The 13,550-nt window shown below is 40.0% G+C and overlaps 1 protein-coding gene and 1 long non-coding RNA gene across 3 annotated transcripts in view; one reads left to right on the top strand and one right to left on the bottom strand.

Annotated features, from left to right (window-relative positions):
- LOC309515122 overlaps window positions 1-4,652 on the top strand; it is a 124,962-nt gene extending 120,310 nt beyond the window's left edge. For both annotated transcript variants that reach the window (XR_014212292.1, XR_014212293.1), the window contains one exon: window positions 1,146-4,652. This is a non-coding gene — a long non-coding RNA (uncharacterized lncRNA). The remainder of the gene's footprint in view (window positions 1-1,145) is intronic.
- PTPRN2 (protein tyrosine phosphatase receptor type N2) overlaps window positions 1-13,550 on the bottom strand; it is a 628,995-nt gene that overhangs the window by 51,262 nt on the left and 564,183 nt on the right. The window contains exons 15-16 of the mRNA XM_082192202.1: window positions 6,154-6,301; window positions 4,661-4,734 (exon numbers count right to left, since the gene is read on the bottom strand). Of these exons, the coding sequence (XP_082048328.1) occupies window positions 4,661-4,734; window positions 6,154-6,301 (222 nt within the window). The remainder of the gene's footprint in view (window positions 1-4,660; window positions 4,735-6,153; window positions 6,302-13,550) is intronic.

Raw genomic sequence — 13,550 nt, 5'->3', positions numbered from 1 at the left:
CACCTCTTGCTGCTGCTGCTGCTGCTGCTGCTGCTTCTTCTTCTTCTTCTTCTTCTTCTTCTTCTTCTTCTTCTTCTTCTTCTTCTTCTTTTGCTGAGTCAGTGTAGTAAGAAGTTGCTGCCCCACCTACAAACCTACAAACCATTAACTGTTCTTAACCTGAGGTACCACTTTAGCTAATGGGGCCTCCTGCTGCCACCACACAATTTCTGTTCTCATCCTGAAGCAAAGTTCTTAACCTGAGGTACTATTTCTGGGTTAGCGGAGTCTGTAACCTGAAGCGTCTGTAACCCGAGGTACCACTGTACTGAGTTGGGGCTGGGGAGATTCAGGTTCAAAACCAACTCATCCATAAAAGCGACTTGAGGGAAATCCTATGTGTGCTGCCCTGGAGAAAAGGGCAGGATAAAAACATGAAAGGGTAAACTTGACAGGCAGTGAATGCCCTGGGTAGTCAGTCACATTTGTCTCAGCCAGCCATGCCTCATTCTACGCTGGTGGGGCATGGGCGAAGTCCTGAGATAAGAGTCAAAAAGCAGCAGTACCATCAGACCAAAGACCAGAGTCAAGTCCTGGCAGTGGAGCAAAGGCACAAGCTGGAACATTATCCTGATGCCAGAATAAAGCTTTCAGCCAAATCCTTTGAACCACTGAAGGTCATTCGGGATCTTAGCACCACTGAGATCAATTTGCTCAAATTCACGTTAACTAATATAACCCAGCTGGAAACATCAACCAATAAAAGCTTAGCACAAAATGTTTAGGCTGCTTAAGAGTAAAGTTTCTGAACAATCCCTGAGGGCATCTAGATATTCTGAGCACAGAAACAATGGAGAAGTGTTGTTAAATGAAATCTGTATGTTGTACCAAAACGTCTCGAACATCAAAGCACAGCTTCTCCCTCTACACTAAGAAATTATCACTACAGATAGATAAATCGGAAACGGTCACAAAGTTCATTTTAGAGAATAAGACAGCAAATAATTGGCTCATTAGGACAAATATCAACGTTTTTTGATCTGCAAAGGTTTAGGAAGTTTAGACTATATATTTTTTTAAAAAAACTTACACACATAGAGTCTATTTTTTTAAAAAAATGTATAATTACATATGTTTGCTTCTCACAAAATTATCATTTTTCACAGCTGCTCCAGCAAGCCAGGAAGAGAGCTAGTCTACCACATATCCAGAGTTTCCATGATAATACATGTGACTAAGGATCACTTGAACCAAAGCAAAATTAACAGCTCTGATTCTGGTATCATACGAGGAAGAAGGAATAATCGAAAGACGCCCAAAAGAACCATCTGCCTCGTTCCAACTTATCAGAAGAGAACTCCTGCAGGGGATCAGATCAAACCACCTCTAAACCTAAGATGTTTTAATTCTAAGTCATCTAAGCGCTCCCCCTGCCTGTCCCCAAATTAAAATTGATTGACAATTCCTAAACTAGAGAACACCACACTGAATACAAATACATTGCTATAATCAATTCTATCTGAATTTTTAAAATATGTATGTCAATTCTTTTTGCATATTTATGCTGCCCCCAAGTAAATGCTAAAAATGCTAATGTGTAAAAGATTTTTTTATATTTAGAGACAGTGTTATTTTATCCTTCTGTTTTAACAAACTTCATGCATATGCTTCTGCACTAAAAAAAAATCTAGATATGAATAAAAACAATGCTCCACCGCTTACCAAGGGAATAATAAGAAAAGATTTGATATTATGCCATTATTTATTGTGATAAAATCTTATTCAAACAATGTATCTGTTCTGTGTGACTCCACTTAAAGTGAACTAGCTTCATGCCAATTTAGATCTGTATTTTCCCAGTTATTGTGCCGACACGACATACAATTCAGAATTCTTTTATTTAGTTCTTTGGCTTTGAGCAATGTAATATTTGTGGCTAAGAACCAGCTAAGTTCATTTCTGCATGTGTGTTGGCTGTTCCATTTATCCTGACTTCCTGCATACTTATTTTAAATGCATGGTTAAGCTTATTGTGCATAAAACCAACACATAAAACCAAAAGCTCTATGAAATTAATTTTCTTTAAAACTACAGGCAAGCTCGGAGGCAGTTTTGTTTCCACACTGCAATATATTTAAAACCACCACACACACGACTTTCAGCAGGTATAATACTACTGAATCACCTCTGTCTTCTGTTAAAAATAAAAATGATACAGGAGATGATAAAATTATGACTAATATATTAATAGTATATTAGAACATATAATTGTTATAACTGGCACCTGCCTTTCTTCCTTTCTTTTAAAAAACGCCACCTTTTAAAAAATCCCTCTTTAAAAAATGAAAAAGATAATGGAATGAAATAAATATGGTTTTGAATGTCATTACAAATTTCAGAATCTATTCTCACTGATAAAAATTTGTATGCTGTGTTTGAGCAAACTGTCATGTTAATCACATTCCTCAGTCTGGTGGCTTCAGTAATAAGCAAGCTGAAAGGTAGGTGCTATTTTGTTTTCGTTAATATAGTTGATGGGCTCCCCCCTTTCCAACACCCTAAGAGGGAAAAACAGAATTCCCATTTACTTTTCATGACCTCTGATTTAAAAACAAAGATTGCACATTATTTACTACTGGATGATTTCCCTGGAATTTAATGAGGACAAAGTACAAATATGACAGATGTAATTATCATAGTTTTATTCTGCACAGTCAGGGTCTCCTTGTGCTGTAATTGCAAGCTTTTCATTCAACCGCTGGCAGCAGAGTTATTACCTCGGTATTTTATGTTATTTCAGAGAACAGGAAAGAGGACTTCCAGCTCAGTTTTATTCCAAGGAATCTCTAAGCATCCTCGCATTGGAATAGTAATTAAAAACAACAACGATCAACAAGATATTTAATCAGATCTCTTTGCAGATTTCTCTCCTTGTTGCTTTTTGAGCGCATTAAGTGTAAAAAACACACACACACAAAACCCTGGGTTTTCACAACGTATTGGGAGGGATGGGAAAGTGGGGGCAGGGAGGGGGGCTGCTAAGCAGTTTTGAGAAAGAAACATGTGGGCAGGTGGCCAACGCATTGTCTGGTGCAAAGAAGGGCTCCCCCAGCATGTATTGCTTTACTCATTTAGACTCAAGCCAAGGTTGAGTGAGCCCCAGCTGGAGGCTGGACCAGTGACCCTGGAGCTGGAAACACACAACTATACACACACCCCTGGAAGCCTCCCTTTCCAAGGCCTGAATGTAATTGCTTTATATTACACTCCGGCTTCATCAAGCCCCTCACATGCCGAAGGGAGGCGAGTGGAAATAAAAAAACTTTCTAGTCCAATTCATAGTTTATAGCTCTAGCGTTATTAATTTTCCGTTTGGAATACAGGGCAATTCTCCCCTCACATCCAAAGGCTTTGTGGCACAGATGCATCAAATATGCCATTTTATTGGCAGGGTAATTGCTGGAAGCTATTAAATTTTGAACCACTTCATTTATTTATTTTGAATTTAAAAAGATTATTTGTAGTTGGTGAAGAAGATCAAACCACTGTTATTTCAGGTCTCCACACATCTGCTACGTTTCATTAGCCTTTCCTATCCGTTCTTGGCTAGACAAGAGATGTTTTTAGCCCATCAGTATGAAAGTTAACAGGAGCAAGGTCTCTGCTGAGGACTTGAAGCTTACTACTAAATGTTGCATTTACAAAATAACATTACCTTCACTATCATGAAAATAGTTAACACATTTTAAATATGGAACCAGTAAAATTACCAGACAATCATGGCATTAAAAAGCTATTTGCTCCTGTCAATAAAGACACATCAAGCAAGAATGAAGCAGAATTTTAAAATATTCTGATGTTACTCTAAAGCATACTTTGCTCTTGAAAACTACCAAGGACTGTGAGACAGCCTGTGTGACACACAGTGAAGCCACATTGAAACATCTATTTTAGCCAAACACAGTTTGATTTGTGTGAAGCTGTAATGACTGGAAGAATTTGGACTGAGATGTGAGAAATGGGACTAGATTTCAGTTACCCTTTGTGAACTCTGAAAGGAAAGGAAAACAAAACAAAGTTCTGATTCTGCTGCAGTTCACTTCCTGCAATGTCACAAATTTTGCCACTCTAAATTATCAGGGCACACAATTTTGCCGTACAATAAATACAAAATGGCTGCTTGGCTTTAAGGTGATCCCAATGTCTTTCCTCAAGATAGATGCTGTTTCGGAGGGCATATGCTGTAATGCTGTACCTTACCAACAATATTTTGTCAATGGGGAAAAGCAATTCTTCCCACAACTATGGGAATGATAATGAACAGTAAGAACAATCACTATGTCCCCAAGATATAAGGAGTTTTACTGAAACCTATTGCAGGCAGCTGGGCAAGTATTTACTCTCCCACCCAGAAACTCCTCACTTATCTAAACTCTCACACTGTAGCATTCTTAGCCAAATGATTAATACAACTACTGAGAGAACACCCACTGTACATAGCTGGTATCATAAGCAGGCAAACTCCTGGTCGCAAAGTCACAGGAAGGGAAATATTGGAGGGATGTCACCATGTGGACTCAATAAATTGCTATTATAACTTGCATCACAATCAACCTTTTTCTTCCATCAGAACTAACTTTTCAAAAAGGCAAAGTAGTATTTTTGTTTGTTTTATACTTACAATAGGACTTGCGTTGATGTAGTCTGAGTTGTCGTGACTGTTTTCAGCTTTCAAACATATCCTGCAATGATCATCTGATTTTTTAAAATAAAAAAAAATTAAATCAGTATTCATTTATTAAAAGAGATCTTTCAAAGAGCATTTCTGAACAGACCACTACTATTCAGCCTTTTTTTTTGCATATTTGCTTCTAAATATAGACATTTACAAAAGACTGATTTAAATGGTTAAGAACCATATAAAAAGTGTTATTGAAATGGAACTTGCTATGTTGAGGAATAATTGCTATTAGGCAGGTGCCTTCGCTGTATTGTTTTCAGCGCCTGCTAAAAAAATAAAATGTTTTTATTTACACAAATTTATCATATTTTTTTTGAAAAAAGAACTACTGATTTTATTTAAAGCTTGATACATTTTAACACGTGTTTTTAATGTTTGATTTTATCAGTATTTTCAAATGACTATTTTATATCATTTTATGTAAACAGCTTAGCAGTTTTTTTTTCTGATGAAGCAGTGTATAAACCTCGCCACATAAATAAATCAGCAAAATGTTTGGGTGTCTAACAAGTTCACTTAAAAACACACAACAATGTTTAATATAGACTGTGCTTCAGGTTCAGTAGCCCCTAGCAAGGGCATTAATGATGCCAAACCTTTCCGTGTTCCTTCTCTGTATGAGAGCACGACAATGCTTAAAGACCGTTGCCAATAATAACAGGTTTATATTAAAGGGATTTCCACGCCAAGTTCATATGTAGGGTAGCTGATGAAATTTAATAAATAGCGTCGATCTCATGGTACAGCCATGTGCATTCAGTCTGATGTACAATACAGAATGTTTGATACACCTACCAGAATAAGCAAGTACATGGAATAGGAATGTGCTGCTTTTGCCCGCGCATGAAGAGCACAAAAAACTTTTAAAACACATATATGCCCTGGCTACTCTCGGCTCCACTTTCCATCCTAGGCCCAACACGGAGAGCAGCTGCCTTGTAAGCTCATCTATCAAAACCAACAGGTGCTTATACACTTGACTGGGTCTAACAGTTCTAACTACAAGCCAAGAGCATCGTGCACTTTTGGATAAAGGTATTTGTGTCCAAAAGCCATGCGCGAAAGCCGCACCATGAGGCTGTCGAAATGAAATGTCCTTTACGCAAAACGACACTTGCTGTTATCATAGAATTGTAGAGTTGCAAGGGACCGCGAGGGTCATCTAGTCCAACCCCCTGAAATGCCTGAAATTTTTTTTGCCCTACATGCTGGGAAGTAGTGCAAAGCATACTTTGGAAGCAGCAGCAGCAGCAGCATCCACCATGAGAAGTCTGAAGCACACAGCAAGACAACAAGGTGGGCCACAGGAATATTAACTGTTCCTTGCACAGAGTGGCTGATAACAGTTCTTTCGACACATTTCCTCCTCTAATTGCAGTAATAGGCAAAGGGGAAAGCAATTAAGTAATGAATCCAGCTTAAACTGTACATACACGCTACCACATCTTGCGAGCGGTTCTTCTGGGCGTTTTCTTCCTTATGTGCAATGGTAGCTGCGTTGGGCTCAGCCTGATAAGCACAAAGTGCTTCCCATTCTTTCTCCAGGCGATTCTTGTTCTTCAAGTGGTCTTCCATATAGGACTGAAATGAGAAAATATCATCAGAGGTAGTATTATTTATACACTCAACACTCTGTTATTCTAATTGACATCTGAATGGACTAGAGAGGACTAAAACCATAGGCAAACTCTGGCCCTCCAGATGTTTGGGACTACAATTCCCATCATCCCTAGCTAACAGTGGTCAGGGATGATGGGAATTGTAGTCCCAAACATCTGGAGGACCGGAGTTTGCCTACGCCTGATTAAAACACTTTGGCTCAAATTCAAGAACTGCTTGACTATGAAGCCCAGGGGCTTGCTTCTTATCTAACTAACTAACTAACTAACTAACTAACTAACTAACCAACTAGCATTTATTTATTTTATTTATTTATTTGTGTTTGTTTGTTTGACTTATAAACTGCCCTTCATCAACAGAACTCAAGAGTTGTTCACAAGATAAAAGCAGAAATAAACATAAACAACAAAACAGTAACCAACCACCTCCCACAAGGCTGAAGAATAGCCAAAGGCCTGGTTGAAGAGGAATGTTTTCACCTGGTGCCTAAAATATATATAATGAAGGCGCCCTGGCGAGAGCATTACACAAACAGGGAGCCACTAAAAAAAAGGCCCGTTTTCGTGTTGTCACATGAAGAAAGGCCTCAGAGTCCAGGTTGGTTTATACGGAGAGAGGCGGTCCTGAGCCGTTTAAGGCTTTCCCGGTCAAACCCTTACGGAACCCAAGTTTCTCAAAGCAGCATAGCAAACTAGTTTTAAAGCTGAAAGAAGTTTCAAAAGCTGCTGGATCCCTGCAAAAGCAGGTTATGATATTGCTGAGCCAAAACAGGGCAGGGCAGGGCTGTGAAATAAGAATCAAGCTAATCTGCTGTTTGGCCACGTGGTGCAATTCATGAGTTCCACCCGAGCCACAAGACCCATGAAGCTGGACTTCTGACATTAGAGTCAAAGTGAAGAAAACAGGAACAGAGTTGACTTGCTTCTCTGGTTCCCCCAACGTCTGTGTACACATCCTCTTGTCTCATGCCTCGAAAGCATTGATCCATGCGGTTTTCTGCTGTCTAGGCATGAGTCAGAGAGGTTTTTACTTCTGTCCTCTGCTCCCCCCCCCCCCAAAAAAAAACTTGCTCTTTGGTGCTAAATCAGAGCAAATGTAAATCTGGAGAAAGTCCGATTGGCGTTTGCTCCAATTCTGTGGTGAGCAGCAAGCTTTCCCAGGGGCCAGTGGCAGGGCAAAAAGAAGTCCAAGGCCAAATTAGTCATGGTGTTAAATGTGTTCTTTGCATTTAACCTGCATATATTTTTTAAAATGTCATCACTGGGGGGTGGCGGGGGACTGATAATTAACAGCCTCAGGGTAGGAGGCAATAAAACAAGGAAGTAGCACAAGAATGGCAAACAAAGCAAAACTAACTGAAGGGAAGATCACACTGTCCCATGTGAAGAACAGGCTGGTCCTAGCTTGGAGCAACACAATGCACTTTAATATAATATGCTTACTCTTCTCCTAAACCAGTCAGACTCCAATTCAAATCAAATTCTTCTGTAATTTTCAATAGTCCTTTCAAAGTTTCCAGATAAGTATTACCAAGACTGTGATGCATGGGTACTCTTGTTTAATTCACATATATATTACAAAGGGTAATTCTTCAGAGAATTCAAATTTAAAAAATAAATAATATATATTATAAAAGAAATGTAGGTGATAGTTGTTAAATGCGTATTTTTTTAAAAAAAAATCCAGCATGACAAACTGTAGGCTTATATTGTTAATGAAAAAAGTTTTCTGGTTTTTTGAGGTGCAAAAGATAACAGAACTTGCCGCACTTCTTGTTTTGTTTACATTAGTCAATAAGGGTCCCAAAAGTATGACATTTATTGGCTTTTTTCATGATAAATATTGTCCTGGGATATTAATTTTTTTGTGCATCTTAAGACTTTGCAAACAATTCAACAAGTCCTCGTGCAATTTCTGACCACATAACCCTACATCAAACTAATTAATTCCTGGCAGTTTGGCAATAGGCTGGGGGGGACACCCCCCCTTTTTTTTACTTTGAGATCGTCACCCAACTACAAATTTATTTGTATCTTCTTCCTGCATATCCTGATTAATTACTAAAAAGAATAAAATACTTCAAACTTCAGAAGAATTTCATAAATATAAATAATTCCAGCCTAGCTGCATCTTCAGAAAGGACACTGAAGAACTGGAGCAGACACAGAAAGGATATGCAAGACTTCATACTTATGAAGAAGAGTCATCCATTAAATCTGATAAGCAGCCAATATAACTACAGTGGTATCTGGATTCTCAAATGCCTTGGTACTCAAACAACTTGGAACCCAAACACTGCAAACTTGGAAGTAAGTGTTCCGGTTTGCAAACTTTTTTTGGAAGCCAAACATGCTCTGTTTTGAGTGTTATGCTTCCGATCTGAGTGACACACATCCGTTTTGAGTGTTACGCTGAGGTCTGTCTGTATTTGCTATTTATTGTGGCTTTTTTGTTTTGTTTTTGTGACTGTGGAACTCAGTTCAGCTACTGACTGATTGATTGATTGTGTGGCTGCAGTACATTGTTTATGCTTTCATTTTATGGATCAATGGTCTTGGTAAAATTCATGTTAAATTGCTGTTTTAGGGGTTGTTTTTCAAAGTCTGGAACGGATTAATCCATTTTGCATTATTTTCTATGGGAAAGCATGCCTTGGTTTTGGAACGCTTTGGTTTTGGAACAGACTTCCAGAATGGATTAAGTTTGAGAACCAAGGTACCGCTGTATTACTACTTTGTGTTATGCATAATTAGCCCATGAACATAAATCACAACAGATGCTGTGATATCCATGGGGCATCTCTCTGTAGCAATCTATTAGCCATGATAGCCAAAATAACAGGAGGTGCATATTTCCAACATACCTTGAACTTTTCACTAAGACTGTTAGTAGACCATTGGTTTGACTCAACTTAGCAATTTCTATGCTTCCATTGACATTCCTTTGACTAACACAAAGGTCCACTTATGTCACTTGAACTTATTTATTATTAAATTTCTACCCCAGTCTTCCTTCCAAAGCAGCCCAGGGCAACTTACAAATAAAAATGCCAAGATATAAGCCTATGAAGTCGCTCCTTCTATCTCCCAGAAATGGAGGTGATAATGAATACATTAGGTTTTTTCCTTTCCTTTCTCCAGTTTAGTAAAACTGTGATGCCATCCATCTAAATGTACAGTGAACAGTATCAATGCTGATCTTCCTTGCAAATCAAAACATGCATTTGTTTGTGTGAAAATGCCGCCTGAAGTATAGTCTAATTTTCTGCAAAACATTCATGCACATTTGCAAGCTGGTTTATGGAAATCATATCTGCCAAGGGCAGTCAAGCTAAAAATAGAGGCATTTGCAGAAGTGGGAAAACTCTGAGAGGAGTACACATTTATTGCCACTGAGATATTTTGGATTATAAGATTTGTTTTGATGGAAGGAAGTGAGAAAACGGTGGTACTTGAAAACCACAGTGCCACCTATGTCTTTGGTCTTACCAAGGTTCTGTGGTACTGTATTATTTTGATGTGAAAGGCTTATCCCATTAGATTAAAAGGCATTTGGCACACATAAAAGAGACATCTCATAAAATAGATTTCCAAAGATTACACAACAATCCTTTCAGGGATTGGGGGCGGGGGGGGGGAAAGCTATATCTTCAAAGCTCAAACTTCATCTGATTTTCAGTGGCCCAGTAAGCCTTCATAACTACAGAACCCTGCATAACTACAAATGGAGCTTTGTGAAAACACCTGGATCTGCCTTTGAAACCAGCTTAGTACTGCAATGGTAGCCAAAGTTCCACCTGCTGAAAATCCTCCTCCCTGTGCAACTACTGCAGAAACAAAGCAGCCCTTGAGCATGGCAACTCTGTGGATCATTTCGCACATGCAAAACAGCTACTTCGGGACACAGAAAGGTGCCTTCTACCAAGTCAGATCATTGGTCCATCTAAGACAGTAGAATTTGCACTCTGCAGGGTTTCACATGAGGGCCTTGCTCAACCCAACCAGGCAATATGTGGCATTGGACTTGTTATGCACAGCATGTGTTCAGCCACAGAGCTACAACTCTTCCGCAGTTACGGAATACTCTCCATGAAAATGTGATGAAATCCCATTGTATAAACTTTATCTTTTTTTTTTTTTACCTGAAATCATTTTAAGAAGACATGACGACACCTCTGTGAGAACCTGGCTGTGTCCTTAACAAGATGAATACAGGTACTTATCTTACCACAACTACATGGTTGCTTGGCCAGCTGTTTCAACGACACTGTATTTTTCTTCCTGGCCTAAATTCTCCTATGTGCTAAGCTGTGGGATCCTTATCCAAGTGGTAAGGTTTACTCTCATTTTTCATGTGATAAGCCTGTCTGTCTAAATTGCTACAGTCCAGACATGCTAACAACTTCAGTGTCTTCCCATCTCCAACAACTCATGCTTTTCAAAGTGTTGTTTTTTTAGAATGGAGAAAATCGTACCTGCTTTCCCCTAAATTCTGGTTATGAGTAACACTGGAAACTGGCATACAAAAGTGATTTAAGATTAACCAGTCTTCATCAGAATTTTGCTTTGTTTATACAGTGTGCTGGGGGGGGGGGAGAGAATGTGCATAGCTCTTATGCTCCTAAAAAGGCAAACAATAACAAGGCACCATGCTGAACATGAACTGCAGACTAAAATAAATTTGCAGGAAACATAAAAACGTTTGTCAAGTGCAATTAAAAAATAGTAATTGAGATGACATATAACTTTTCCATCTAAATCACACGTTTTAATTTATGCTTCTCTAAGCATAGGTAAGGGATGTGGGTGGCGCTGTGGGTAAAACCTCAGTGCCTAGGACTTGCTGATCGCATGGTCGGCGGTTCGAATCCCCGCGGTGGGGTGAGCTCCCGTCTTTCGGTCCCAGCTCCTGCCCACCTAGCAGTTCGAAAGCACTCTTAAGTGCAAGTAGATAAATAGATACCGCTTTATAGTGGGAAGGTAAACGGCGTTTCCGTGTGCTGCGCTGGTGCTGGCTCGCCAGAGCAGCTTCGTCACGCTGGCCACGTGTCACGCTGGCCACCCGGAAGTGTCTTCGGACAGCGCTGGCTCCCGGCCTCTAGAGTGAGATGAGCGCACAACCCTAGAGTCGGACACGACTGGCCCGTACGGGCAGGGGTACCTTTACCTTTACCTTTAAGCATAGGTAACCCCTAAACTAGATTCGGTAGACAAAAACTTGTCTTCTGGGAAACCTTGGCATTGGTAAACTTAGCAGACCTATATCAACTGAAACCTACCCAGCAAAGCATGATGCCACAATCCATGTTTCCAGGTTCATTTGTATTGATATCAATACAAAAGCTTTTCCACAGAGCATCTTGCAAAATGGTGGCTACCATTATAAAAGCTTCCCTATTTTAAAAAGCAAGGTAATAATCCCCCAAGATACCTGCTTTTAGGGTATCCTTCAGTGAGAAACTGCAACTTCTGTAGCCCCTGCTATTCTGCAAAGCATTTGAAACAAATCCAACTTCAATTCCCATTATGACATTTGGAAGAAATTTGTCTCAATTTACGTGCATATTGTTGAAACCGGGGCATAGCAAAGCTGCTAAGGCACCTCTTGCCCTTAGATAAAGATCCTAAAAATATTTCCAGACAGAAGTGTCAGGCCAGCAGATTTAGCAAGTCTGGCATCTTCAGACCACATAGGGACTATGTCAATCCCTAGTTTTCATTTCCAAATGGCTGTAAGGAGGACCAGAACAGGAGGCATAACTGCTGTGCAAAACCAGCTAGTGCACTGCCAAACCCCCACACTCACGAGAAATTTCTTGTTTGATGTACTACTTACTATATTCCCAATACAGACACATCTATCGCTGGGGAGGCTCTTATCTCAGCTTCTTCCTGTTAAGAGGGGAGCTGTCCTTGGTACCAAAATATGTACTTTAAATGTGAATAGTACACCCATTCAAGGAAGAGATGTGCTATTGTTAGGTCAACTGAAGCTTAAAGCCCTGCTAATAGGAACGGAAACATACCAGTAATTAATGTTAAAGATTTGTATAACGTGGGCTTGATCTGTATTTGAGGCCTGCAATATTGGAGGTAGTATGTCACTAAATACCAGCAGTATGGGGTCATGAGCAGGAAACTGCTATTGTTTATGGCTTTGGCTTACCACTGTGAGAGCAGAATGCTAGACTACATAAGCCACTGGTTGGCTCCACCAGGGCTTGCCTAACATTCTTATAAAACTTGCTCCTAGAATCTTACCTAGGTGCCAATTTTTGCTCAAACACCTGTTTCCACCACTTCACATTAAGTTGGCGGATGGAGAACTGTTCACCCTCCAATACTGTCATATTTAAGGTTAAGATGTTGGAGAAATTATGAGCTGCTAGGCCCAGTGGCAGAGAATATGCCCGGGTGTTAGTATTTCATGCAGTCCGATGCTGCAGGTGAGATTGTTATAAATCACATGCCTGTCTGGGACGTGTCTGAGAAGACTGTGGGAACGGAAGACAGCCTTATCTCTCTTCCGCTGTATGCACTTTGTAATGTACTTTCACTTTGGTTGTTCTCTGAGAGCTAGAGAGAACTGATGCCATTATGCCTTTGTACATAGTGTGGAAATAAATAGTAGTTTCACTCTACAATGGCTCAAGCTTCTTGCTGAGTTAAGCCAGAAGATTAGTGTGCATATATCAAGGTGATATATGTTGCTGGGTGCCCTGGAGAAGAAGGGAGATGCCTTTTCCAGTGCTGCGCACATCGGAGGACGCTTGGAGTTCTGGGGGTTTGCAGGCTACCCCAGGGCGTTTTCCAACACTGGGTTTAATCCCAGCATCTCCAGGTAAAACCCTGGACAGCTGCTACCAGTCAGTACTGAGCTAGATGGAGCAAGTGTATGATTAAGTGTAAGGGAATTTCCTATGTTGCCCATGCTGTTTGACCCCTTCAGCAGAGCTGCAATGCACCTTGCATGAGACTGCACTTGAAAACTGTACAACTGGTGCCAACTGTACAGCAGCACAACTTTTGCAGGTATGTAGGTGCCTACCACACCAGTTCTCTTTTGCTTGCATTAGCTGGCTTTGAGGAGCTACCCAAGATGCTGGCATTTAACTTGTAAATCTTAAGCTCAGTGTACTTGAAAGGAACATAGTCTTTCCTACAAACACTAGAATTCAGAGCTTTTCCAGTTGTACACTTGTACAGTGTCT

Source organism: Podarcis vaucheri, assembly GCF_965113315.1.
Source record: "Podarcis vaucheri genome assembly, chromosome: 12".
Lineage (NCBI taxonomy): Eukaryota > Metazoa > Chordata > Lepidosauria > Squamata > Lacertidae > Podarcis > Podarcis vaucheri.
The sequence above is the reverse complement of the archived record's forward strand: the minus strand, read 5'-3'. Positions and strand labels throughout refer to the sequence as shown.